This window comes from Peromyscus californicus, unplaced genomic scaffold (genome assembly GCF_007827085.1).
Source record: "Peromyscus californicus insignis strain IS unplaced genomic scaffold, ASM782708v3 Scaffold_21__1_contigs__length_65335640, whole genome shotgun sequence".
NCBI lineage: Eukaryota > Metazoa > Chordata > Mammalia > Rodentia > Cricetidae > Peromyscus > Peromyscus californicus.
The window spans coordinates 27,971,626-27,995,276 of NW_026294514.1; the positions used below are offsets into that span (position 1 = coordinate 27,971,626).

The window sequence follows — 23,651 nt, forward strand, 5'->3', positions numbered from 1 at the left end:
AGGGTGTCGGGTCTCACCAGGATCTCCCGTCCATGGGACACCTTGAAGAGCACGGAGAGGCGGTCAGTGCCAACGAACAAGTGGCTGAAAGGAGGAGACAAGTTGGGCAGTGAGTTCTGGAGTCTTCTCTGAGTTCGAAAACAAGTGTGGCTTTGAGCCAGACAACCACCGCTCAGTTGGGATGAGGCAGAAATGACATGGACTTTCCCTGCAGGGGATGGCTTCCTGGTTGGGGGGGGGATTGTCTAGGGTCCCCTGGAGTCATACAGAGAAAAGTCAGAGCTAGGGATCTCCTGGAAGGAAGGGCAGGGTGTGGGGTGCGGAGCACCTGTATTTGAACTCTACCATCTGCTCCTGCCCAGGGTTCAGGCTCCCTGACTTGGGGTTGATGAAGAAGAGGCAGTTATCCTCTGCACGCATTTGGTGGAGCTCAGCGCTGTTAAGCTCTGCTTGCTCCACCCACAGATCCAGGTCCAGCTGCTGGTCGCTTGGAAAGAGGAAGGCCCTGGAGAAAGCAAGCGAGAGGAGTGAAGCCATGCAAAGGGTGGGTCAGTCAGAGAGACAGGCAGACAGAGGGGCTTCACCACACCTCCTGCATCTTGCACCCCCATTTCATAAGCTGGCCCAGGTTCTGGCGAGCAAATGTAGCTAGGTGGGTGCTCCTTTCGTAACTGTCCCCAAACCTAGAAACAGCCAGCAGGGGTTCACACCTGTAGGACTAGCACTTGGGTGAATGGTCAGGAAGATGGCTGAAAGCCAACGTCAATTTGGGCTGCATAGTGAGTTCCAGACTAGTCTGGGTTGAAGAATGAGAATGGCTCCTTGTATGTTTGAGAGCTTGATCCCCTGTTAGTGGAACTGTTTGGGAAGGATTAAGAGGTATAGCCATGTTGGAGGAGGTGTGTCACTGGTGGTGGGCTTGGAGGTTTCAAAAGCCCTTGCCAGGCCCAGCCTCACTCTTTCCCTGCCTGCTGCCTTTAGGTCAGGGTGTGAGCTCTTAGCTACTTCTCCAGCACCATGCCAGTCTGCTCCCTGCCATAATGATCACGGACTAACTCTCTAAAATTGTAAGCAAGCACCCAATTAAATGCTTCTTTTTATAATAGTTGTTTTGGACATGGTGCTTCATCACAGCAAAAGAATGGTGACTAAGACACTGTCTTTAAACAAGCAAACAAACAAACACTAACTAGAGACAGGAGCAGAGCCAGAATGAGTAAAGAAAAATGAAGACTGGGACGCTCATTTTGGGAACCAGGAGCCAAGGAATTTACTTGTATAGGTGAGCCACTGAGGGCTGGCCACTGGTCCTTCTTCCATAAGTGCTGTGGAACAATCTTTTTGTGCTCTGTGAATATTTGTTGTTCTCATTGGTTTAATAAAGGGCTAAATGGCCAATAGCTAGGCAGGTAGAGGTTAGGTGGGACTCGTGGACAAAAAGAGAGAGTGAAAAGAGAGCACGGGGAAGAAGGGTGGAGTCATGGGGAGCCAGATGCATAGGAAGCAGGAGATGAACATGCCATACTGATAAAAGGTACTGCCACTCGTTAGTGCATAGATAAGGAATATGGGTTAATTTAAGCTGTAAGAGCTAGTTAGTAACAAGCCTGAAGTATCAGCCAAGCATTTATAATATAATAATAAGTCTCTTTGTGGCTATCTGGGGAGCCAGCTGGTGGAACAGGGACAGAAAACCTCTGCCTACACATAAGCCCTGGCCACCCCAGCATGGGCATGAGCCTGAGGAGGAAGGTTCTGACTGCAGGTGAGTGCTGCTTCTGTGCTTTTATTTGGGGGATGCTGACCAGAGGCAGAGTGGGAGCTCTGGCTATTTCAGGATGCACTGGGAAGTTTCTGCATCTCCTTTACACACAGTCACTCAGCTGCTCTCCTGATTAAATGATTTCACGGCCTCTTCCCTGGCTTTTTCTTTTTTTTTTTTTTCTTTTTTTTTGGTTTTTCGAGACAGGGTTTCTCTTTTCTCTTTCCTCTGTGTAGCCTTGGCTGTCCTAGAACTTGCTCTGTAGATGGGGCTGGCCTTGAACTCACAGAGATCTACCTGCCTCTGCCTCTCGAGTGCCAGGATTAAAGGCGTACGCCACTACCACCTGGCACCCTAACTTGTTCTAATGTGCATGCTTTCTCCCACATCTGGAGGAGAGCCACACCCAACTAATCCATCATCCCCTGGCTCTTCCCCGCTCTGCAGCTCCCATCTCCTCTGTCACTTAAGTTCAAACTCTAGAGGAAGATTCCAGGCCCTTCATGTCCTGCCTCTGCCTGCACCTCCAGCTGCATTCAAGGTCCTCCTCTTCTCAATTTCTTAAAAACACTCCCCTCCTCTTCCTCTTCCTCTTTCTCCTCATCATACTAGGGATTGAACCCAGGGCTCTGAACAGGCTAGGCCAGCACTCCACTACTGAGCCGCTACACACTCAGCCCTCCTGAAAGTCTTTAGATCTCACCACCACCCTGCCAAATGTGCGCAATGACCCCGTGAATGTCACTTCTTCCTCCTTCCCAGGACACTACCCCATCCTGGGATCCTGGGAGGCCGTTCTACCCTGGGTTCCTGTTACACTCAGAGGGCAGGGACTGGCCTGGTCCATATTTCCATTCTCAGGACCGACCTGAAGCTTAATTTTAGGAAGCACCTGTGACAAATTTAGCCGGTGAAATAAAAGCACACGGTGAACAAAGGTTAAGCTGCGTACTTGGCGTCTTTGAGGCGGTCCACTTGGATACGAGGTACTATGCAACCATACCCCAGAGTCAAACACAGCAGAAGTGTCAGGAGGAAAAGGATTGAGGGGGAAAGGCAGCTTCATGGCTCTCTGACCCTCCTTCCCAACTCGGGGTCTCCCTCTGTCCTGCCTACCCTCACCTCCAGGCCAACTCCACACTTTCTTTGCACCATTGGTCCTGGGAAGAATCAAAGATTCCATCTATCCTTTATGAGCTCAGCAGAGAAATGCTGGAGTTTGCAAAAAGAATCTTCTGAGAAACTGAAATGAACCACAGCACAAAAGCACAGAAGAGTCGGGCCACTTGAACTCTGGGAGAAGCAGGCCAGCTTCCTGTACTTTGGATCTCCTGCTGAGAGAATCCAGTCCAGTGAACTCTCCACCTGGGTCTTTCCTGCCCCACTTGCCAACCTCCTGGACCTTCTTTCTCCACAGAGAGTGTGAGCTGAGTTGCTCCTACACATACATGCCCATGTCCTCCAAAATATCCCAGGACACAGGGCAAGCCCTGAGCTCTACAGATGCTGGCTCCTGGCCTGGTTAGAGGGACCCAGCCAGTATCGAATCTGAAGCCCAAGGCAGGCTCTGGGCTTCCCCAACTGTCAAGCTTTCCAGTTACTCCCAAGCCTGCCTTTTTCCTGTCAGTTGCCGCCTAGTGAGCCAACTTCCCCATCTCAACACCATGAAGGTGTGAGGCAGTCAGAGTTCAGGGGTAACCATTATATACCTATCAGTACAGAGCCCCTTCCCTCACCCTACTTCCAAGACGTCCTCTGCTCAGGCCAGCAGGTTCTGACCAGGCACCCCGGCTTGTGTCTTCTCCCTCATTCATCTTCCCAGCACCCTCAGGCTGGATCTTGTCTCCCTCAGCCTGATCCAGATAAAGACCCTTCTTTTATACTTCTCATTAGGCAACCAGAACTGAAGGTCTGTAAATAGACATTTACTAAGAAATCTAAGCATACTTAATGCTAGGAATGTGAACAAGCCTGGCGTGGAAACAGGAAGCTTGCTGGGCATGAGTTCTGGGCTCTGACCAGAGAGCAGAAGAACAGAAGAATGAGCTTGGCAGGCTCAGGTCATTAAGCCTGGCTTCCGGTGACCTGACGTAGGAGGTGACTCCGTTTTGTGGCCAGCCTCCACTTTGCTCAGTCATGCCCTCCAGTGGCAGGCTCCTCTGTGGCAGCAGATGCTTGTCCTTTATGCTAACCTAGATTTGCCTCCATCTGACCCCAGCCCCTGAACTGGGGATCTGGCAGGCAGCCGGGGGCCTAGACAGTCCTGATGTACTTGAAGCCTTCTTGCCGACTAACTGGGGTCGGCAGGCGCCCTGGAGTTGGTACATCTGGATTTGAACCCGGCTCTGCCTCTAACAGCTGGGTGTCTTTGACTGAGTCCTTAGTCCATTGACCCTCAGGCCCTGTCTTTTGAACAAGTCTGGAGAGGTCTTTTTCACAGGACCATAAAGATCCAGGACGGAAGGCTGGAAAAACACGGTGCCTGTTCTGTAGCATTCCTTCAGTTACTGATATAGCTGTAACCAGTTTCCAGGAACTGTACACTGCCCAGAGCCCAGCTGCAGCCAGTGACATCCCCCAAGTGCTGTGGGTAACTGCAGTCTCCTCCAGGCCCCCTTGCCCTGCCACTGGGAGATCCACTGGCCGACCCCAGCTTTCCCAGGAAGCCCCAGAAAGTGGTTGTTCCCTACTCCGGGCCTACAGAGCTCTGTCCTCAGACCCTTGTAGCAGCGCCCCTCTGCCCAGCCATACCAGTCCAAGGACACCAGTCCACTGTTCTTCAGCACCAGCAGGACCACTGACGGCGGGGCATTAAGTGGTGCTGCTCCAAAATTGAAGTCCAGTTTCAGAGGAGTGAAGATCGGAGGCGTATGGCTCATGCTGTGGGAGGCAGAGAAATGGCTCAGTGCAAGGGGGTGGAGACAAGTCAGGGCTCTCACCTTGGGTCCCACCCACCGGTACAAAGCGAAAAGTCTGGAACTCAGGGTCAGGGAGGTAGCTCCTTAGTCCTTGCCTTCCCAGGTCCCTCTAAGGAATAGACAAGAATTAGCTCCCCCACCCTCACCCCCTCTCAGCTTCCTGGGAAAGGCCTGGTGTCGGAGTGTTGGTAGGTGGTCCATGGACATCTCTGGTATTTCCTGCCTGTCCCTAAGCCTGTCTTACCTGTGCCGGGTGGGCACTTTGTAGGTGAGCTCGCTGAAGGTGGGGTCACGTGTCAAGTAACTGTTGAGCACGTCGAGGTTGAAGAGGTGCCAGAGGTGCTTCCGGGTGATGCCCTCGGCACTGCCCATGGAGCAGATATCCAGGATGGAGAGTAGAGGAAACACAGCTTCCAGAGAGACGTGGCACAGTTCCTGCCTTTCGCCAACCACGCTGTCTGGGGGGGGGGGGGCGGGAGCGTGGGGGAGAGCAGAGGGCTTAGCCCCCCTGGGGGTGGGTGCAGAACCCTGCTCAGAAGCAGCGGCTGACCTTCAGTCTGGAGCACGTTTCCGACGGCAGCTGACCCTTCTTGTCTAAGACTTTCTGTGTTCCAGGCACTGCTTTGTTTTAACACACATCCTGGCACTTCGCTTGTACCACCACTGATCGTCAAACTCGTTGCAACAGAGTATAATTCATAGACTGTAAAAGCTACACTCTGACACATACAACTCGGCAGGCTTTATATATTCACAGGCAGGCAACCACCACCACTAAGTTTTAGAGAGCTTCTACTGTCCCCTTAAAAAAATGCAGTACCAACTAGTCAACACTCCCCCTCTAGGCCTCCCCCACCTCCAGCTACCACTAATCGATTCTCTGGCTGTGTATTTTATCTATTTTGGATGTTTCAAACATGGAATCATTCAGGGATTTTTTTTTTTCTGGCTGGCTTCTTTCACTTAGCGTCGCGCTTTCAATGCCCATCAGTGCGGTGGCCTACGTTATCACTTTATTCTTTTTTGTGGCCTACAGTCTGTGATCACCTCCCTTTTACTGACGGGGAAGGTGAGGCATATTCAGGTAGTACCACGCTGCCAGTAAGTGTGGGAGAGTCAGAACCCAATCCCACTGAGTGACTATTCTTCCGATGCCTGTTCCAGGAACTTCCAGCGGGCACGGAGAACAGTAACAACTCCATCTCATGGAGGAGAGAGCCCCGAAGCTTGACTCAGGATTTGCCTGTCGTCTCAACAGAAGGCAGCACGTTTGCTGACTCTTGTGTTGCCACAGCTCAGGGACACATGTATGGGTGTCACAGGGACAGACGCAGTTACGCACATCAGATCCCAAAGGCATGGTCCAGCCCACCCTCATCCGCTGGGCCAGCTTGTCTTGAACTAAGCATGGCTCTAGGGCTGCATCTCACAATTCACCTCTTCCCTTCTCCCCTTCCGGGGCCCCAAATCTCTGCTGAGTGCTCAGGTACCTTTGTGGGACAGGAGACAGTAGCTAATGGTCCAGAAATACTGGGAACGGCTCTTAGGACAGGCAGTCAGATAGATGGTATCCTGGGAATGAGGCGGCATGGTCCCCTCCAAGCGGTTGAATTCTAGAGCTGCTGGGAGACGGTGCAGGGGTCATCGGTGGGCAACTGAACAGAGGTGTCCTGGCCTCTCATGTTCCTCCTCAGATGCCCTCCCCTGGGTCACCACGACACTCCCTGGGAGCAGAGCAAGCTTGGGGTGGAAAGAACTATGCATCTTGATGTCATTCATGCCTGCCCCAGTTACAAAGTGGAAATGCTATGTTTCCCACTGTCTTGCCTGACCCACACATGGTGTGGGTCATCTGTCTTAAGGACACACAGACACACGCCTCCCTGGCCCCAGCCCCAGCCCAGCCCCCAGTACCACAGGGGTCGTTGTTGAGGCCCTTGGGACTGTGCTGCTTCAGGACCAGGCGGTAATAGAGGGTGCAGTTGCCATCATTCAGGAGCACCAAAGGCTTGACCTCCCGGCTGTTCACCAGTATGTTCCCGAAGTCCAGCTCCTTTGGCTTGGCCTGAGATCACAGTCAGCCAGCTGTTGGGGGCTCCCCCAACCCTTAGCCTTCAGAGCATTCCCCAAGGAAAGGCAGACCTGAGGTTGTGTGCAAGGATCCATATCTTGTCCCCTGCCTTCTTAAGGCTGGGTACCTGGGACTTTCCCTCCCTCCTAGGTCCTGGCTCCGCCTCCACCAGGGCTTCCACTCACAGAGAGGCATCCGGTAACGCCCATGCCCACCAGCCGAATCCTGTAGTATTTGGTGGCTCGGGGATTGGTCTTTTGCGGCTGTCTGGCTTCCCAGACCCACATCCCCACTCGGAACAGGTACTTGATCTCCTCCAAAGGGCTGAAGGTCCACGTCAGTGTCTGGGGTCACAGAGATGATTCATTCTTGCATGCACGTGTCCAGGACGCCCCCTCCCGGGCTCCTGGCTGGGGGAGATCTCAATGCCAAAGCTCGACACCATTTTTCATCTGCCTGTTTACTCAAATGCCAAGCACTTTGCATACATGGTATTATCTTGTCTCCGAAGCCCCTCAATCCTACAGCCCCATGACAGGGCAGACTTATTTTGGCGGAAACTGGAGCCTCAGAGAAGTGGAATTCCTGGACCAGGGTCAGAAACCTGGTGACAGGAGGCTGGGGCAGGAACTCAAGTGGGTTTCTACATGTGTGTGATTTCTCAGGCTCCTGTTTCCTGTCCCTGGGTGTTTGTGGGTACCAAGTATTGGTAGTTACTCCTCTGCATCTGACCTACCTCAGACTAGGGACAAAGTTTGTTGTTTTAGGTGCCCATTTGGGTCCCCCTTTTGTACTAATCTGGAACACCCCTTCCTGAGAGAGTCACCCATTTGGACCATATCCAGCTGATTCAAGCTACCTGCCAAGAGTCTTGCTGCTTGGATACCATGAATGATAAAATTTAGACCTGCTGGGGCCCTGGGCCGCATTCGGTCCCAACTCTGCCCTCCTAATATTGATCTTAATTAAATACTCTTCCCCTGAGTCTCGATTTCCTGTAAGATGAGGGTGAGGAAGGTGTTACTAAAACCTTCTAAACCTCAGGCTGGGGGAGGTGACTATGGATTGCTCAGGTAGGTGTACATGATAGACCATGAGAACCACAAGTAAGCCACAGAAAAGGTAAGCATGACAGGTGCCCTCTCATCTACGCTTGGCAATGGGGCCCAGGCACTCACAAGATTCTCATGGGGATGGATGATGCCCTTGGAGGGCTGGACAGCCAGCATCTTTTGGTGCTGCTGGGAGACTCTCCATTCGAACTCCAGGGGCAGCCGTGAGGGGTTGTGAAAGGTGAGGTCGCTGGTAGAGGAACAGCCCACCCAAGTGGGCTTGAAAAAGATGCTTTTGCAGGTGTCCAGCTTCAGCTGCAGGGGCTCCTCTCTGCTCTGAATGCTCAGCTCCTGAGCCAGAGGAAGGGAGGAAGGACAAGGCCATGACCTTTTGGCTCTCCCGACATGTTTAGGAGGAGGCATGGCTGTGCAGATTGTCGCCCTTGGAAGGGGATAGATAAAGCTGCTTTCCAGCTTGAACACAGCAGCTTCTCTCAAAAGCATACTAAGAAGAACCCAGAGCTAGGTGTGGTAGATCACTCCAGAAATCCCAGCACTAGAGTAGATGAGGCAGGAGGATTGCCTTGAGTCTGAGACCAGACTGACCTATTTAGTGATACACTGTCTTTTTTTTTTTTTTTTTTTTTTTTTAGATAGGGTTTTTCCCTGTAGCTTTGGAGCCTGTCCTGAAACTTCCTCTGTAGACTAGGTTGGCCTCAAACTCACAGAGATCTGCCTGCCTCTACCTGCCGAGTGCTGGGATTAAAGGTGTGCACCACCACTGCCCGGCTGTGATATACTGTCTTTAAAACACAAACATCAAACGCTCAGGGACCCAGAGAGGATGTATCAGTTTTTCATGGGGTTGGATGTGGGTCTGCTCTCTAGGCCTGCCCCTGCACTGGCTGAAAACAGCACTCTACCACCTACAGTAGGAGTCTGGGGTAACTGCAGATTTTTCTCTGGCCCCAGACTCCATGAAGCAGGTAACTCACTGAGAAGCAGCAGAGTTGTCACGGGTGGAGCCCAGGGCTCTCTCCCTACTATTTCTCTTTATTAGAGAAGTGCCTCCAGCCTCACCTACCAGCTACTTTGGCAGGGACCCTAAAAATGTGGCCTAAGGACCCAGTCTCCCTCTCCCCCATCTCCTACCTTGAGATACTGGGGATAAAAGTTGAATTGCAGGTAGAAAATGTGCTGCTTCCATGAGGTGCCCTTGGGGCATGTGCTGATAAGGAAGACCTGGTGGGCCTCAGGAGCTACGAGGCCAGAGGAGGGCCTCAGGGTGATGTCCGAGCTGCTGTTAGGGGCCAGGCTGAAGGTCAACAGCATGGGGCCTTTGTTGACCAGAAGCAGGCTTCTGTAAGAGGGCTCCCCAGAAGACACTGCTGGGAACGTCTGGGAGTTGGGGAGAATAAGAGGGAAAGGGATCCTTCCTCAGGTCTTCACCCTAGATACACACTCAGGGACACTCAGGTTTGGATGATGCTGTCTCCAAGGAGACCCAAGATCTCTGCACACAGCCCAACCACCGAAGAATTCCTGATAATTAAGGGAGGTCACAGCCTGCCACCAAAGAATACTTGTGTCCTCCAAAGACCTCCAGACATAGGGATGTGGTGGCCTCAGGTCCCAAAGTCAGGTCTCTAAGGCCTGTCCTCAAGTGTAGAGAAGGAGTTGTTCTTAGCAGTGATTTCCAGTTACTCTTTGAAGACTTACTTCCATCCATCCTCGGTCAGAAGATCGGGGTCATTAGCTCTTTCTAATTCCCACTCAGGTGTCAGAGGGAGATCAACCACAATAGTCCCAGCTCCTAAACACTTCTCAGACATCTTGGATAAGGCCAGGACTAGGCTAAACACTAAACAGGCTTCACAACCCAAGGCCCATAATCCCTGGGCCAAGTTCCTATCTGGCTGTGCCAAAAAAGTTCATGTGAGTCAGTACAGAAGCAACACAGGCTGCCACTAGACTGTGGGAAGGCCTCAAGTCACACTGGGAGGAGCTGGCCAGGGACCAGAGGCATCTGTGAAGACACCCTTGAGCATCGGGGAGAGCTTTATTTGAGGGAGGGGCGGCCTCGAGGTGGATATGAAGGCGGCACAGGCTTGGGATGGTGAACAGAAGTGAAGCCGACGAAGAGAGCAGGATGGTGCCTTGTCTCAAAGAGGCGTCCGTCCCAGTAACAAAAGCCAGTGAAAAACTGACATAGAGCTAGAAGCTGGGGAGGGACAGCAGAACTGGCCCCAGGCCACGCACTTTTCATCCCTGTTTCGTCCTGCCTCCCAGGGCTGAGGATACCTCCAAGGTCTGTCTGAGAAGAGGTCTGGGAATTCATGCTTTGGGCTGGTTTATCCTTAGGGTCCAGCCTAGGGCTTGGGAGCCATCAGGTGCTCAGTGATCAGGACAAATGAAGGCGTTGGAAAGTATAGAGGACCAGGTAAAGGTTCCAGATGGAGTGGAGAAGGACTAGTACCCAGTCTTTAGACCGTTCTTGTGCTGGGACCATGGTCCAAGAGCATGCTATTCATTGGCCTCGCTCCCTCGAATGGCCAGGAAGGACATGGGGATGTATTACTGAGGCCTTTAGAAAGAGAGGCTGGGGTCTCTCATCCTGCTCCCACTGTGGTTGGGGCCATGCTCACCTTGGGTACATCCAGGGAATATTGGGGGATGTGGTGCTCTAAGGCAGGGTAGTAGCTGTGTCCTCGAGCCCGAACCTTCAGACACCAGGATGGGACCACTGTGCAGTCCTCCTCAATATTGCTGTAGCTCTGAAGGACCTGCAGGGGCCAGGCCACGAGGAAATTCAGAGTTCAGTCTGACCCTCGAGGACAGTCACCTTCCCTCCCTGGTCCTATGCTGTAGGCATCCTATATTGGGCACAAGAAAGGAGGATTGAGGGAGGCTGCAGAGGATGGCCAGCCATGCCCTGTCCCTTCAACTGGAGCCTCTGACTGGCTCTCAGCACACTCTGTGGGAGGAGAGTGGGGTGAGATGTGGACGCAGCATTCATTCTATAGGAATGGGCCCAGAGCAGTGCTGGCCAATGGAAATACAGCATGAGCCACAGATTCCGGCTGAAAATGATGCAATTTTAAATGTTTCGGTGTTTGTTTAAACATTTTTTTGGCTTTTTGTTTTGTTTTGTTTTGTTTATCGAGACAAGGTTTCTCTGTGTAGCTTTGTGCCTTTCCTGGCACTCACTTTGTAGACCAGACTGGCCTCAAACTCACAGAGATCCGCCTGCCTCTGCCTCCCGAGTGCTGGGATTAAAGGCATGCACCACCACCGCCCGGCTGTTTAAACATTTTTTAAAAAGTGAAATTGATTTCAATAATACATTTATTTAACTTAATAGGTAAACGTTATCATGCAATCATTATAAAAGCTATTACTGAGATAGTTTACATTCTTTTCATATTAAATCTATGAAATTTGGGTATATTTTACACTCACGGTACATCTCTACTTGGACCACCACCCCTCAGGTGTTCACTGGTCATGTATGACTTTCCTGCCAGCACAGGTCTGAAATCTGACACGCTCAGCTTTGGCCAGCCAGAAGTTATCATCCTATCCCCCCGTCTCCCATTTCCCTGCTAATGCATGAGGATGGGGACAGTTAAAGGGATAGGCATGGTGGCCCACGCCTTGGTCTACATAGGGAGTTCCAGGCAAGCTGAGGCTACACAGTGAGACCTTGTCTCATAAAAAAAGAAAGAAGGACAAGACAAGACGCCGGGGGTATCGTTCAGTTGGTAGAGTGCCTGCCTGTCATGCATCAGGCCTTGGGTTTGGTCCCCAGCACCAAATGAACTGAGTGTGGTAGTTCATATCTGCAATTTCAGTACTCAGGAAATGGAGGCCATCCTTGGCTATATGGCAAACTCAAGGCTTGGCCTGCACTAGACAAGGTCTTCTCTACAAAAACAAAACAAAACAGAACACCGCAACCAAGCTTGGAGGCTGAGGCAGAAAGATTGAAATGAGTTGAGGCCAGCCCCGACTATATAGTGAAAGGAACCCTGTCTATGAAAAACAACAGAAAACACAAACTACAAAATAAAAACAATGGCTTTGCTTTGGACTAGGTCTTCAAGGTCTAGAAACCAGGGACCCTCTACCTGAGACCCCCAGAGAGCTCTTCCCTAGGTACTAAGTTTTCCCAAAGTGCTTTATTCCAGCTGAGTTCTTCCCTGAGGGGAGGGGAGGGAGGGAGACCGCACAGAAGTGGGAATCAGAAGGACCAAGTCAGGCCATGAGCCTGGGCGGATCAAACCAGTAGAGGGCACTGTCCAGTCGAGGAAAAAACAGGAGAAGCCTGCGTGGAGAGGATGGGCTCTGTGGCCGCCTGGCATCCTTGTAACTAGACTCTGCCCTTCAGGCTCCAGGGAGGGACGTTAGTCTCTCCACTTGTTTGGTCTGTATGCACACACCTTATAAACAGCGAAGGCTTCTAGCTCCACAGCATAGAGGCTGTTGGGGGCAGGCGGCTGGAAGTGCAGGCGCAGGGCTACGGACTTGAGTGGGCGCACATCACTAGTATTTGGGGTCACCCAGAAAGGGCAGTCAGATCTGCAAGTCCAGACCACGGTGATCTTGCCTTTGGTATGGTTCCTCAGGCACAAGGGAACAGGGTTGGGGACCTCAGGCCCAGGACAGGCACCAAAGTCCACATCAATAGGCTCTAGACTGACAGCCGGGGGGAAGACGGCCAGGTCCTTGGTGCCATCAAAAAAGTACTCCGTCATGGGGGGGATCTGGGGGTACTTGGTGGCTGGCAGTTCCACATCCTGCAGATCCTGCACAGGGAGAGACTGGGACAGGGTTCAAACGTCATTCATCTTGCTGCTGACTTTCTTCAGCTCCCTCCTTTCCAGAAAAGACTGCAAGCTCTCCGTGCAGGTCGTCTCCAGCTACACTGGCGTAGGACACAGGCCTACTCAATGACCGCTAGGGAAGGGACGGGGTCCTGGCGAGAGCAGCCTGTCTCTGTGGGGGCTGGAATGTCTGGCACCCCACATACCTCCATGGGCAACATGAGGGCCCCGTTCTCATCCTGTTCCAGCTTTTTCTCTTTCAGCATGGCAGCCAGGATATCAGGAGAGTAAAGTGTCAAGCCCCGAGCCAGGTGTGTTCGGTACCAGGTGAGGTGCTGAGGCCTCAGGATGACTGGCTTGGTGTTGTCTGAGTGGCAGGTCCCAATCAGGTCCAGAAACAGTGGGTCCTGTGACACCAAAGTCCACATCACATGGTGACATTTGTCCGTGTGAGACAGAGCATGGGGTAGGTGGTGAGGCAAGGAGATGTAGGGGTTTGGACAGAGGATAGATGGGGAGCAGAGGCTGAAGGGTGGCCAGTCAGGGGAGCATCCTGAGAGCTGCCCTCTAGTTGAGGAGACAGCGGGACTCCAGAACAAGCCAAGAGGAGCAGCCTCCACCTGGGGATAGGATGCTCAGTTACTGCCTGCCCTTCCCCCACTTCCCATGGGTCCCGGGCATTCTCCTGTGTATCAGGGCCAATCAGGAGCCTATCAGACTAGCATTTAGCCCTGTCCATGGAGGGGGGATGGTGGAAACCAGGGCTGTTCTACCCTTTCACTCCAAGGCCTCCAGGAGCTCATGCTTCACTTATGAGAATCGGGCAAAGAAACCCTTCCCTAGGTAGAGGGGTGCAGCCCAGAGACCAGTTGATGAGGACAGGCTACATCTCAGCCTAAACTTGGTCGTGGTGTCCAGATACTGCACATCACATTTGCCCAAGGGGCTGGGTTTGGGCTCTAGCTTCAGAGTCCCCACCCTGCACGTGCGGTGTGGGCTGATGTCCAAAGCTCCCCTTCCCAGCTCCCTGACAGCAATACCAGTGGTCGTGGAAGCAGCAGAGCCTACGGCAAACTTGGCAGGCCCACCTGGATTAGTGAGCTTTCACACACCCCTGGCCAAGCTCTGCCTCTAAAGCCATGGCAGAGAGTCTAAAGATGACCCAGGCAAACAGCCTTAGATGTTCTGAAAAGAGGGGAGAACCCACCAAGCCTTGCTTTCGTCTCTGAGTCTCATGGCCTCTCACAAAACAGAACGGCCTCTTTATCCCCATCTCGGTCTCTTCTCCATCACTCACCTGGTGGTGGATGAGACAGGCCACCCTCCGGAAGCAGATGATAGGATGTGTGGGCTGGTAGGCGCAGTGCAGGGTCATACGGGCCTTGCCTGCCAGGGTTCCAAAGGCGGGCCTGATGTTGAAGACACTCTCCTGGCAGTCAATGTCAAACTGGAAGTGAGCTATGCAGTCCGACTTGTTCTCAATCCACAGGGTCTGCTCCGAGCGCTCCCCGAGCCGGACCCAGTTGAAGTTGATGCAGTAATGCTGCAGGGACACATCAGGACCTAGGCAGAGGAGATGGGTCCTCGTGAGGGGGCCCTGCCTCCTTCTGTGGGCTGGGGTGCCAATCTCGAAGGAGATCTCATAAGAGGTCCCACAGCTGGGATGAGGAGCCCCCTGGAGCTAGATGGCCAGGCTGGATAAGGCCCAGGGCCCATACAAAATTCTGAGTTCCTCACTATCTGGAAAGACGGGATCGCCAGGTATCCAGAATGCTTCCCTACACGGCCACCAGGGGACAGCAGACACCTAGGCTGAGGGACCAGGAAAACAGAGGTCTCTCTGGAGTAGACAAAGAGCTCAAGTGTGGGATGCTTATGTTCTGGGGAGTACAGCCTCCTGGGATGGCCATTACCTTTACAGAAACCAACGACTTGGAGCAGAGTTTGGGAGGCACAACCAGAAGGCACAATGGAGAAGTAGTCTATGGCTCTGCTGTCCAAGGTCTTGGGGTGGAAGAACACTGACAGGCATTTCTTCTCTCCTGCGGGCACGATACCTTGGCTTATGGAGCATGAGAAGGTATGGTCTTTGGTCAGCATGTCCTCAGACATTTCAATCTTGAAGGGGGCGTTAACCTGTCAGGTCAGGGGTCACAGGGAGGAGAAGTTCTAGTCACAAGTTCAGGCAGTCTGTGGACGTCTTCCTCATACTGAGGAAGTCACATGAGGGATCAGGGACAACTCGTATGCAGTCTGGCCTAGGTGAGTATCGGGTAACACAGGGAGAAAGGAGCCACGCTGTGTGTCCCACCTCAAGGCTGCCCAAAGTGGGGGCATCGTTTTCTTCTCCCAAAGGTAGTGTGAGAGCTAGCCTCAGACCTGGGGTCAGGACACTCAGGGGGCTAAGGGCACCTGAACCCAGCCTCAGCTGACAGGAGAGAGAGGAACACCTGATGATGGCTGTTGACACACGCACACACACACACACACACACACACACACACACACACACACATGCACACGCATGTCCGCGTGTCCTGTGTTTGTATCAACAGTCACTAGTGTACAAGGCTTTGGGTCTGAGGGTGGAGAGGAGGGAGGAGGGGTTATAAGGGTGGGTCATAAGCATACCGAGTCTTGGGGTCCCTGAGTCCTGCCCCTTCCCTCTTGCCCATCCCTTCCCAGTACATGCACACCACAGACGGATTGTACAGCCTGATCTGCCGCTCCATGGTGCAGCCCACGGCGACAGAGCCGAAGTGTAACACCTTCTGGAAGCCCTCTGTGTCCTGGTCCTTTGGCTGCTTGTGCTTTATGCTCACCAGCAGCTGCGTACATTTAGCTGGGGCAGAGATGGGGTGGGGGTTTGAGGGGAACCTATCAGGACCTCTATAGCCCCAGCTGAACAGTCCCGAGAAGGCATATGTCATTGTCCCCTGCCCACCACCGGGAGGGATCGTCTGTGACTCGATAGACAATAAAGCAGGTGAAAAGACAAGAGGGGACCTGCGGGGGGTGGGGGGAGCACATTGAGGTCTAAAACCAGGGAAGGCTGCAAGGTCTCTGGGGACAGATAGGAAGGCAGGTCTACCTGCAGCCTGTATCTGGATGCTGTTCTTCTGTCTGGCGCCCTTTCCGTACCAGCACAATGCCTCAACATCATGGATGACAGCTATGCGGGGCTCAAAGGTCACTTTGATCTTACAACCCAGGCCTGGCTCCAGCATCCCCGTAGTGGGAAGTATCTGGAATGGGGTTGGGACTTCCCAGGTGAAGAAGGTGGGCAGGTCCCTACGAGTGAGGGGGTAGGTCAGGTCAGGGGTTCTGCTGCCCCCTGGCATAAACTTGTCTCCTCCGCTCCCTACAGCTCTCCTCCGAGGGGTTGCTGTCTCCCTTTCAGGACCTTAGCCCTTTCTTCTCACCCCACATTGTTCAGACAGAACCAAGTCTCCACTGTGTCTCCGATGGCACATATGGGCAGTTGCAGGGAAGATGGGCAGTCTAGCATGTGGCAAGGCAAGGTGGCCTTCAGGGACACGTAGAATACCCCTTCTTCTTTCTCAAACCACAGCTGGTCCGTGTATTCCTTCTGCAGGACAGAAGGCAGAGGAAGAGGCAGTCACCAGTGAGTGGTACCCAGGTAAAACTCGGGCTCATACATCCCACCTCCGCTAAGCCATTTCTTCGATAAATCCCTGGCAGGCGGGCTTGGCTGTAGTCCATCATGTCGGAACTTCCTGAACTCTTATATTGTCTTGGCCTCTGAGAAAAGGGCCACTTCTGTGGGAAACAAGGAATTCCAAGAAGCCAGATACAATGGCATACCCCTGCAATTGCAGCTATTCGGGAAGTGGATGCAGGAGGATCACACAAACCTAGAGGTTTCAGGATAACCTGGGCCACATAGTGAGACTATGACTCAACGTAATGATCCTCAAAGACAAAAAGTTTCACACACACACACACACACACACAGACACACACACACACACACACACACAAATCTGAGAAGTTTGCAGGGATCAGAAGGCTAAGGAATCTAGAGCTTTCTGGTGATAATCACAGCCTTTATGACCCCATACCCAGTGGGGAGCACCCCTCTATTGAATGAGATCAAAGTCTGAGCCTTTTTTTTTTTTTTTTGAGTCTTTCTAAGCTGTATATCTTTTTGTTTGTTTGATTGGTTGATTTTTTTTTTCCGAGACGGGATCTCATTTTGTAGCCTTGATTGGCTTGAACTTGTTATGTAGACCAGGATAGCCTTAAACTCAGAGAAATGCATCCGCCTCTGCTTCCCAAATGCAGGATGTACAGGTGTGTGGGGAAATCCCTGCTGCTTGGACAATCCTCCTATTCTGAGGTCTCTGCTCTTTTGCCCCTTCCTATACTTCATTGCTTCTCTGGTAGACCTTACCTCTTCCAGAGGTCGGAAGATGATGGGAAGTGTGAGGGTTATGCCTGGGCTCAGGAAGATGGGCTGAGGAACCATGGTGAAGAAGAACTTGGTCTTGGGAGGCCTGCAGAGAAGAGCCAGGTGATGAGCACGTCAGAGCTGGGCTCAGAACCACCAGAGGAAGCCAAAGTCAGAAGATTGAGGAAACTCAATAGGGGGCCGGATTGCAAGTCCTTCTCCTTTTATTTTTATTTTTATTCTTTTTTTTTTTTTTTTTTGAGATAGGGTCTTGTGTAGCAAGGCTGACCTCAAACTCACTACATGGAGCCTTGAACTCCTCCTGATCCTGCAGGTATGTGTCCCCATACCTGACTCCTACAGTCCTTCATATCAAGATCTGTGTCTGATGAAGATGATGGTCATGGAGAGATATGAATAGGCTATCCTGATTTAACAGGGACCCAGCAGGGTAGCATGGGAGCATCAGATTTTCAGAGTGTTAGGAAGAACATGATGTTGATAAGGACTCCAGCAATGGTCAGGTAAGTGTAGGTAGGACAATCATATCCACAGGAAAATGTAACTTACAAAACCAACTCGAGAATTAGGCAGTGAACTTTATGGTCACTCTGCCCCAAACCATTAAAGAAGTGGAAAGGGTAGGCATAATGTTCCCATAGAGAAAGTTCTAGAATAGATGGATTCACAAGCAAGTCCCACCTAGCATTAGAGGGAAGACAAGTCCAGTTTTCTGTTTGTTTTGTTTTTAATGTATGAGTGCTCTGTGTGCATGTGTGCCTGCATGCCAGAAAAGGGCATCAGATCCGATTATAGATGGTTGTGAACCACCATGTGGTTGCTGGGAATTGAACTCAGGACCTCTGAAAGAGCAGCCAGTGTTCTTAACTGCTGACCCATCTCTCCAGCCCGATAATTCCAGTTTTAAGCTCTTCTGGATGATATAGAAACAGTCCCAATGTAGTCTTTGAAACAACCATATGTCATTGCTAAAACCTGACAGAGGCAGAAAGAAAACTACAGACTAATCTCAGAAACAAAATATTAGTAAAAAGGAACATAATAATGTTCAAATTATCCAGAAATAATTCAGAAAGTCAGTTGATATAATCGACATATGAAAAAAATAGGAAAAAATGATATCTCAATTAAAAGATGTTAGGGGCTGGAGAGATGGCTCAATGGCTAAGATCATTTGCTGCTCCTTCACAGGACCCAAGTTTGGTTCCCAGAACCCACACGGTAACTCACAACTGCCTCTACCTTCAGATCTAGGAGATCCAACACCCTCTTCTGGCCTCAAGGTCATCCAAACACATATATGCATGTACACATATGCAGACACACACATATGCATATAAATAAAAATAAATCTTAAAAACAACTTTTAAAAACGTTAGAAAACCTAGCCAGTCAGTGGTTCGTAATTGTAATTTCATCACCTGGGAGGATTGCCACAAGTTCGAGGCCAGCCTGGTTTATATAATGAGTTCTTGGTCAGGCAGGGCTATATAGTAAGATCCTACCTCAAAACAAACAAAAAATTGACAGCCTTCAAAAAACTATCAACCAACAAAAAACAAAAACAACTTTAAGCATATCACATATAACTGGGCACAGTGACACATGTCTATAATTCCAGAACTTGAGAACCAGATGTAAGGGGACTCAGTACTGTAATGTGTAATCCCCCAAATTGATCTATATATTCAGTCAAACTCCATTATCACACACAAAAAGTAGGTGTGTATTGAGCTGATTTTAAGTTTTTAAGAAAGTTCAAATGGAGAAGAACAACAGGTCATCTTGAGAAGGTGGAGGGCCTCACACAACCAGATATCAAGTTTACTGTAAATTCAACTAATTAATTCAGGCTGCAACGATTAAGCTCAGGATCACACTAGTCGGTCAGGAGCACAGAGCGGTTCCCAGCCATGAATCAACACATCAACAGTCGGTGTGTGTCAGTGGCAGAGACACCATCACCTGGAGTGCGTCAGCTTTCATAAATGATGCTGAGAAAACCGAACATTCAGTTGAGGAAGTGTATCATCAAACCATTCACAAACAACAATTCCATATAGGTAAAAGAACAATTCGAAAGTCTCTTTGGAAAAAATACTCTAGGGAAATATCTTCATGACCTGGAGGTGTATACAGAAAGGCAAATCAATGTTTTTTTTTTTAAATGTTACAAAAGCGTATCATATTCTTTCATTCAAAGTTCATGAGGCAAATTAAACTCTATTATTTAAGGCCAACACATACGGCAAATCCATTTGGAAACAGCAAGGAAGTTGTTAAAGCTGGAGGTGGGATGGTTCTCTGTGGGGAGGAAGGTCCCATGCTGTGGGCTCCAGTTATTATTTCTAGGATTCTTCACACTGCATGTGTTTTGAACGTTCTTCTGGATTGGTGGGTTTTTAAAGGTTGTTTTGTTTTCTTTTTAAAATGAACTCACTTCAGGGGCTTGAGGGCTCAGGTTCTGGGCCCCTCATTCTGGTACCTGTACTTTATCTTCTGGATCTTCAAGGAGAGGTTTTTCAGAACCAGGTTCCTCGTGATCTCCTTGCCCAGCTCCCAGCCTTTCCAGTGAAGCTCCTCAGTGACCTCGATGCCCCAGAGCACCCTCTTCTTCACATCATTTTGCTTCTTGGCGACACATATTTTTCTGGTCAGGGGACTTGAAAGCTGTTCAGGCATCAGGAAAAGGGGAAGAAGCAAAGCCAATCAGCGGGAATAGGATGCTAAGACTCAGAAAACAGGTGAAGATGCCCCATCTCCACCCTGTTTTCAGCACTTCAGGGATGGTGACATCCCTCACCCTGGGGTGTGGACTAGAGAGAAAATGGAGTCCAGCATCATCACATCCAAAGTCACTGCAATGGTTTGCTCATAAAAGGCCCAGCAATGAGGTCTTACCTGAGCTGCCCTATCCAACTCCTCCACCAGGTTTGCAGACGGAGGTCCTGGCTGCTGGGTTCTGTCCCTTGGGCATCCTCAGGCACCTCTTCCTGAGGAGCCTTCGCCTCCTGCTCTTTCTCAACCTGCCCTGCTCCCAGAAGCCTCTCCTAGCTGGAATGATCTACCACAGGCATTTCCCCAGAATGCAGGACATCCCACAGTTCCTTCACCTGACCATCAGCTGGCTATTGGAGCAGAGGAAGGAGCCAAGTTGCCTGTGACCAACTCCCACCATGCCCTCCCAGGCCAGGTCACACGCTGCTTAAGACTTAGTGTGCCAGTATTTCCCTGACTATAACAGAAACAAACAAACCAACCACTTCTTCCATTGATCCATATCACTTATCTAGCTGAGAAGGGAAGAGGCTGAAACCTCTTAGGCAGTAAGATGGAGGACGGGTAAACTGGACACCTTTTCCTGCCATGACCATTGCCATGGACACTCAACTCACTGCCTTTTTATCTTTGACCAGTTATTGCTTGTCTGTTGTCCCATAACACAAGATGGAGTCATCCAGTCAGCAAATATCTGTTGACTGCCACGTGCCAGGCACTGTACGAGGCACTTGGGCTATTATGGTGAAGAAGACATGAATCCCTTCTCTCTGGAGATTACACTCTCCGTTTCAATGTTTCCTAAGAGCCTTGGATGGCCAGTATACTTTCTTTCCCTGATTGCCTATGGAGGAAAGGGGGTACAGATGATGGAGAGAAATCCATCATCAAAATCAGTTAGTGCATCTGTCACAGGAAGTAAGAAGCCGCTCTAGTGCTCAATCAGGGGCCTCAGACTCAGTGGGTGGGGTGCTTCCTGGGTAAAGGTGAGGAACTGAGTTCCGATCACCAGCACCCATGTAAAAGTTGATGCAGTGGCATGTGCCTGTAACCCTAGCCCTGGGCAGGGGTGAGGGCTGGAGAGTTGGAGACAGGCAGATACCAGGGACTTGCTAGACAGATAGTCTAGCCAAAATGACAAGCCCTAGCTTCAGTGAGAGGCTCTTTCAAAATGTAAGGTGGAGAGTGAGAGAGAAAGATACCTGATAGTAATTTCTGGATTCCAAACATGCCCATATAGACAAGTACACACCACACACACACACACACACACACACACACACACACACACACACACACTACCAAGTAGTGCAATACACAGTCAAAGACAGAGAAAAAAACCCTACAGGTTATCAACATCAATAAATGCCCAGCAGGACTGGAGAGAGAGCTCAGAAGTTAACAGAGGACCAAGTCCATTCCCAGTGCCCACCTGTACTCATATCTGCTCAGGGCTCCATCTAGGGAGGGTAAGTGCCAGAGTGTAGACGGGGGAGTCAGTCCCTCAGATTCTCACCACGTTGTACTGTCACAACGCCCCTCCACGGTCTTGCCACGCTTGATCCACCATCCTGACCAGATCCTCACCTGGGTAGTGACACTGCTACTTGCCAATGTGCTGGCGCTCAGGCAGGACCCATCGTTCACGGTATTCACGGTGCAGTCTCCGCTCTCCCTGGGCCTCGTAGTGTGGCATGAGTGTGCGATGAGCATCTAGCCAAGTCAGAAATTCCTACCAGGTCCACACAGGAGTCTGGAACTGGGAGGGGAGCAGAGGAGGAACATGAAGAAGAGAGTTGATGGAGGAAACTCACCATTATTGAGATGGAGGAGAGGTATGCTCCCTGTTCTGACAGTGCTCTGAGGTGGCCCCATGGGAAACGAGGTGGAACATAAGCTCCAGAGTTTTGGCTCAGTGGCCTGAAGTACCACTCAGGAAACCACACAAAAGGTTCTGGGACAAAGTTCATGCAGCCATGTTCTTCCATGGCCACACATGACATTAGTTTGCTTTCTACTGCTGCTATAGACGCCATGACCAAAATAACTTAGAAAGGAAAGGGTTCATGTTTGTCTTCCAACTCCCAGGAAAGTCAAGGCAGGAAATCAAGGCAGGAACCTGGAAGAAGGAACTGAAGCAGCAACACGTTTTACTGGCTTGCTCTCCATGGTTTACTCAGCTTGCTATTTTGTTTGTTTGCTTTTAGACATAGCCTCACTATATAGTTCTGGCTAGCCAGGAACTTGCTCTGTAGACCAGGCTGTCCTTGACTCACAGAGATCTGCCTGCCTCTGCCTCCCAACTGCTGGGATTAAAGGTGTGCATCACTGGCTGACTGTGACGTGCCTTTTATTTAACCTAAAAATCTCCCTTTTCAAGTTGGTGGTTGAGTTCTCTGTGAATTCAGATTCAACAGTCTCGTGATCACCTGTGGGAGTTTACACACTTCCTGCAGACACACTCATTCCCTCTCCACCAAGCAGAGAAAGCCTCTGTTGACTCATTTCTTCCTAGAGGGTTCTCCAACCACTGGAGGGAACCGTCTCCGTTCATGCCTTCATCCCATCCATTCATTCACAGAGCGTTTGCTGAACACTTACTACCCAGCCTGCACTCTGCCAGACATGGGACAAGACAAGGAAGGTTCCTACCTTCAACCATAAAGTGGGTGATCCAGACGGGATCCAAGAAATGCAAGCTGGGGATGGGGAGAAGAGTTGTTACTTCTCTGTCTTTGGATAGCTTTGCAGTCCTGCCCCTCTTCCCTGATCTCTCAGATATCAGGGGATTTGACAGACAGTTCCTGCCTCACCGCTCTGAAAGCCTCCACACAACACATCAATCTATCTCTGAAAGGTCAGAGAAGAGAGGAAACGAAATAGGATAGAGGAGCGGTCCAACCCGGTCTTAGGGTAGTGAGCACGGAGCCTACTGGGGACAAATGGGGTCATTTCCAACGTTTCGCGGTGAAAAGACGGTGCAGCTGTGGGGATTTTGTTGCCTTGCCTTTTGGTTTTGTTTTAAACCAAGTTTCTAGTTTCAAGGTGGGGAAAAAAAGATACCACCAGCTCCTTTTATTTGCCTAATTTCCGATCTTAAAATTTTCCAAAATGACCGGTGGAAAAACGGGGGTGGGAGGAGTGGGTGTCGCCATGTATAGTCGAGGAGAAAACGGGCAAAACGAAGGGAACAAATTATACTTAGAGGGCTCCTCCAGGTCTCCCTGATCCCGCGTCTGATTAATCCCGCCCACGACGAAAGGGCTCTCTGAAGACCCGCCGAGATTTCCTGGAGGAAGGGGTCTCGGTACAGTCACCTTCCTTGACACTTACTTCTCTCGCTGGGCTCCAACGTTCAGAACTCATACTGCCGCCATACTGACGTCTCCATAGATACAGGACGCGAGGGACACAGCGTCTCTTGGTATCCCAGGGCAACGACGGCAACCCCAAAGAGCCAAAGTTCAGAGAAAGCGAATGAGCACTCCCGAGCCCCCCCCCCCCGCTTTTCATTTATTTTCTTCATTTTCTTCTTCTTCTTCTTCTTCTTCTTCTTCTTCTTCTTCTTCTTCTTCTTCTTCTTCTTCTTCTTCTTCTTCTTCTTCTTCTTCTTCTTCTTCTTCTTCTTCTTCTTCTTCTTCTTCTTCTTCTTCTTCTTCTTCTTCTTCTTCTTCATCTCCTCCTCCTCCTCCTTCTCCTCCTCCTCCTCCTTCTCCTTCTCCTCCTCCTCTTCCTCTTCTCCTTCTCCTCCCCCTCCTCTTCTCCTGTTTCTGCTTCTTTTGGTGATGAGGATCAATTAATCACTAAGTCCTGAC

At 50.7% G+C, this 23,651-nt stretch overlaps 1 protein-coding gene across 3 annotated transcripts in view; it reads right to left on the reverse strand.

Annotated features, from left to right (window-relative positions):
• Cfap65 (cilia and flagella associated protein 65) overlaps positions 1-23,243 on the reverse strand; it is a 32,503-nt gene extending 9,260 nt beyond the window's left edge. Inside the window, exons 1-22 of one of the 3 annotated variants that reach the window (XM_052749897.1) lie at positions 23,170-23,243; positions 22,489-22,535; positions 21,424-21,595; positions 19,544-19,728; positions 17,041-17,143; positions 16,049-16,215; positions 15,718-15,917; positions 15,323-15,468; positions 14,540-14,762; positions 13,924-14,189; positions 12,833-13,033; positions 12,243-12,623; positions 10,449-10,586; positions 8,956-9,201; positions 7,930-8,154; positions 6,937-7,095; positions 6,595-6,745; positions 6,171-6,299; positions 4,925-5,138; positions 4,514-4,642; positions 329-505; positions 18-84 (exon numbers count right to left, since the gene is read on the reverse strand). In XM_052749897.1, coding sequence (XP_052605857.1) covers positions 18-84; positions 329-505; positions 4,514-4,642; positions 4,925-5,138; positions 6,171-6,299; positions 6,595-6,745; positions 6,937-7,095; positions 7,930-8,154; positions 8,956-9,201; positions 10,449-10,586; positions 12,243-12,623; positions 12,833-13,033; positions 13,924-14,189; positions 14,540-14,762; positions 15,323-15,468; positions 15,718-15,917; positions 16,049-16,215; positions 17,041-17,143; positions 19,544-19,728; positions 21,424-21,549 — 3,633 coding nt within the window. In that variant the 5' untranslated portion in view covers positions 21,550-21,595; positions 22,489-22,535; positions 23,170-23,243. The other 2 variants (XM_052749896.1, XM_052749899.1) reach the window with 2 other exon arrangements.
• Between the last annotated feature and the right edge of the window lie 408 nt (positions 23,244-23,651).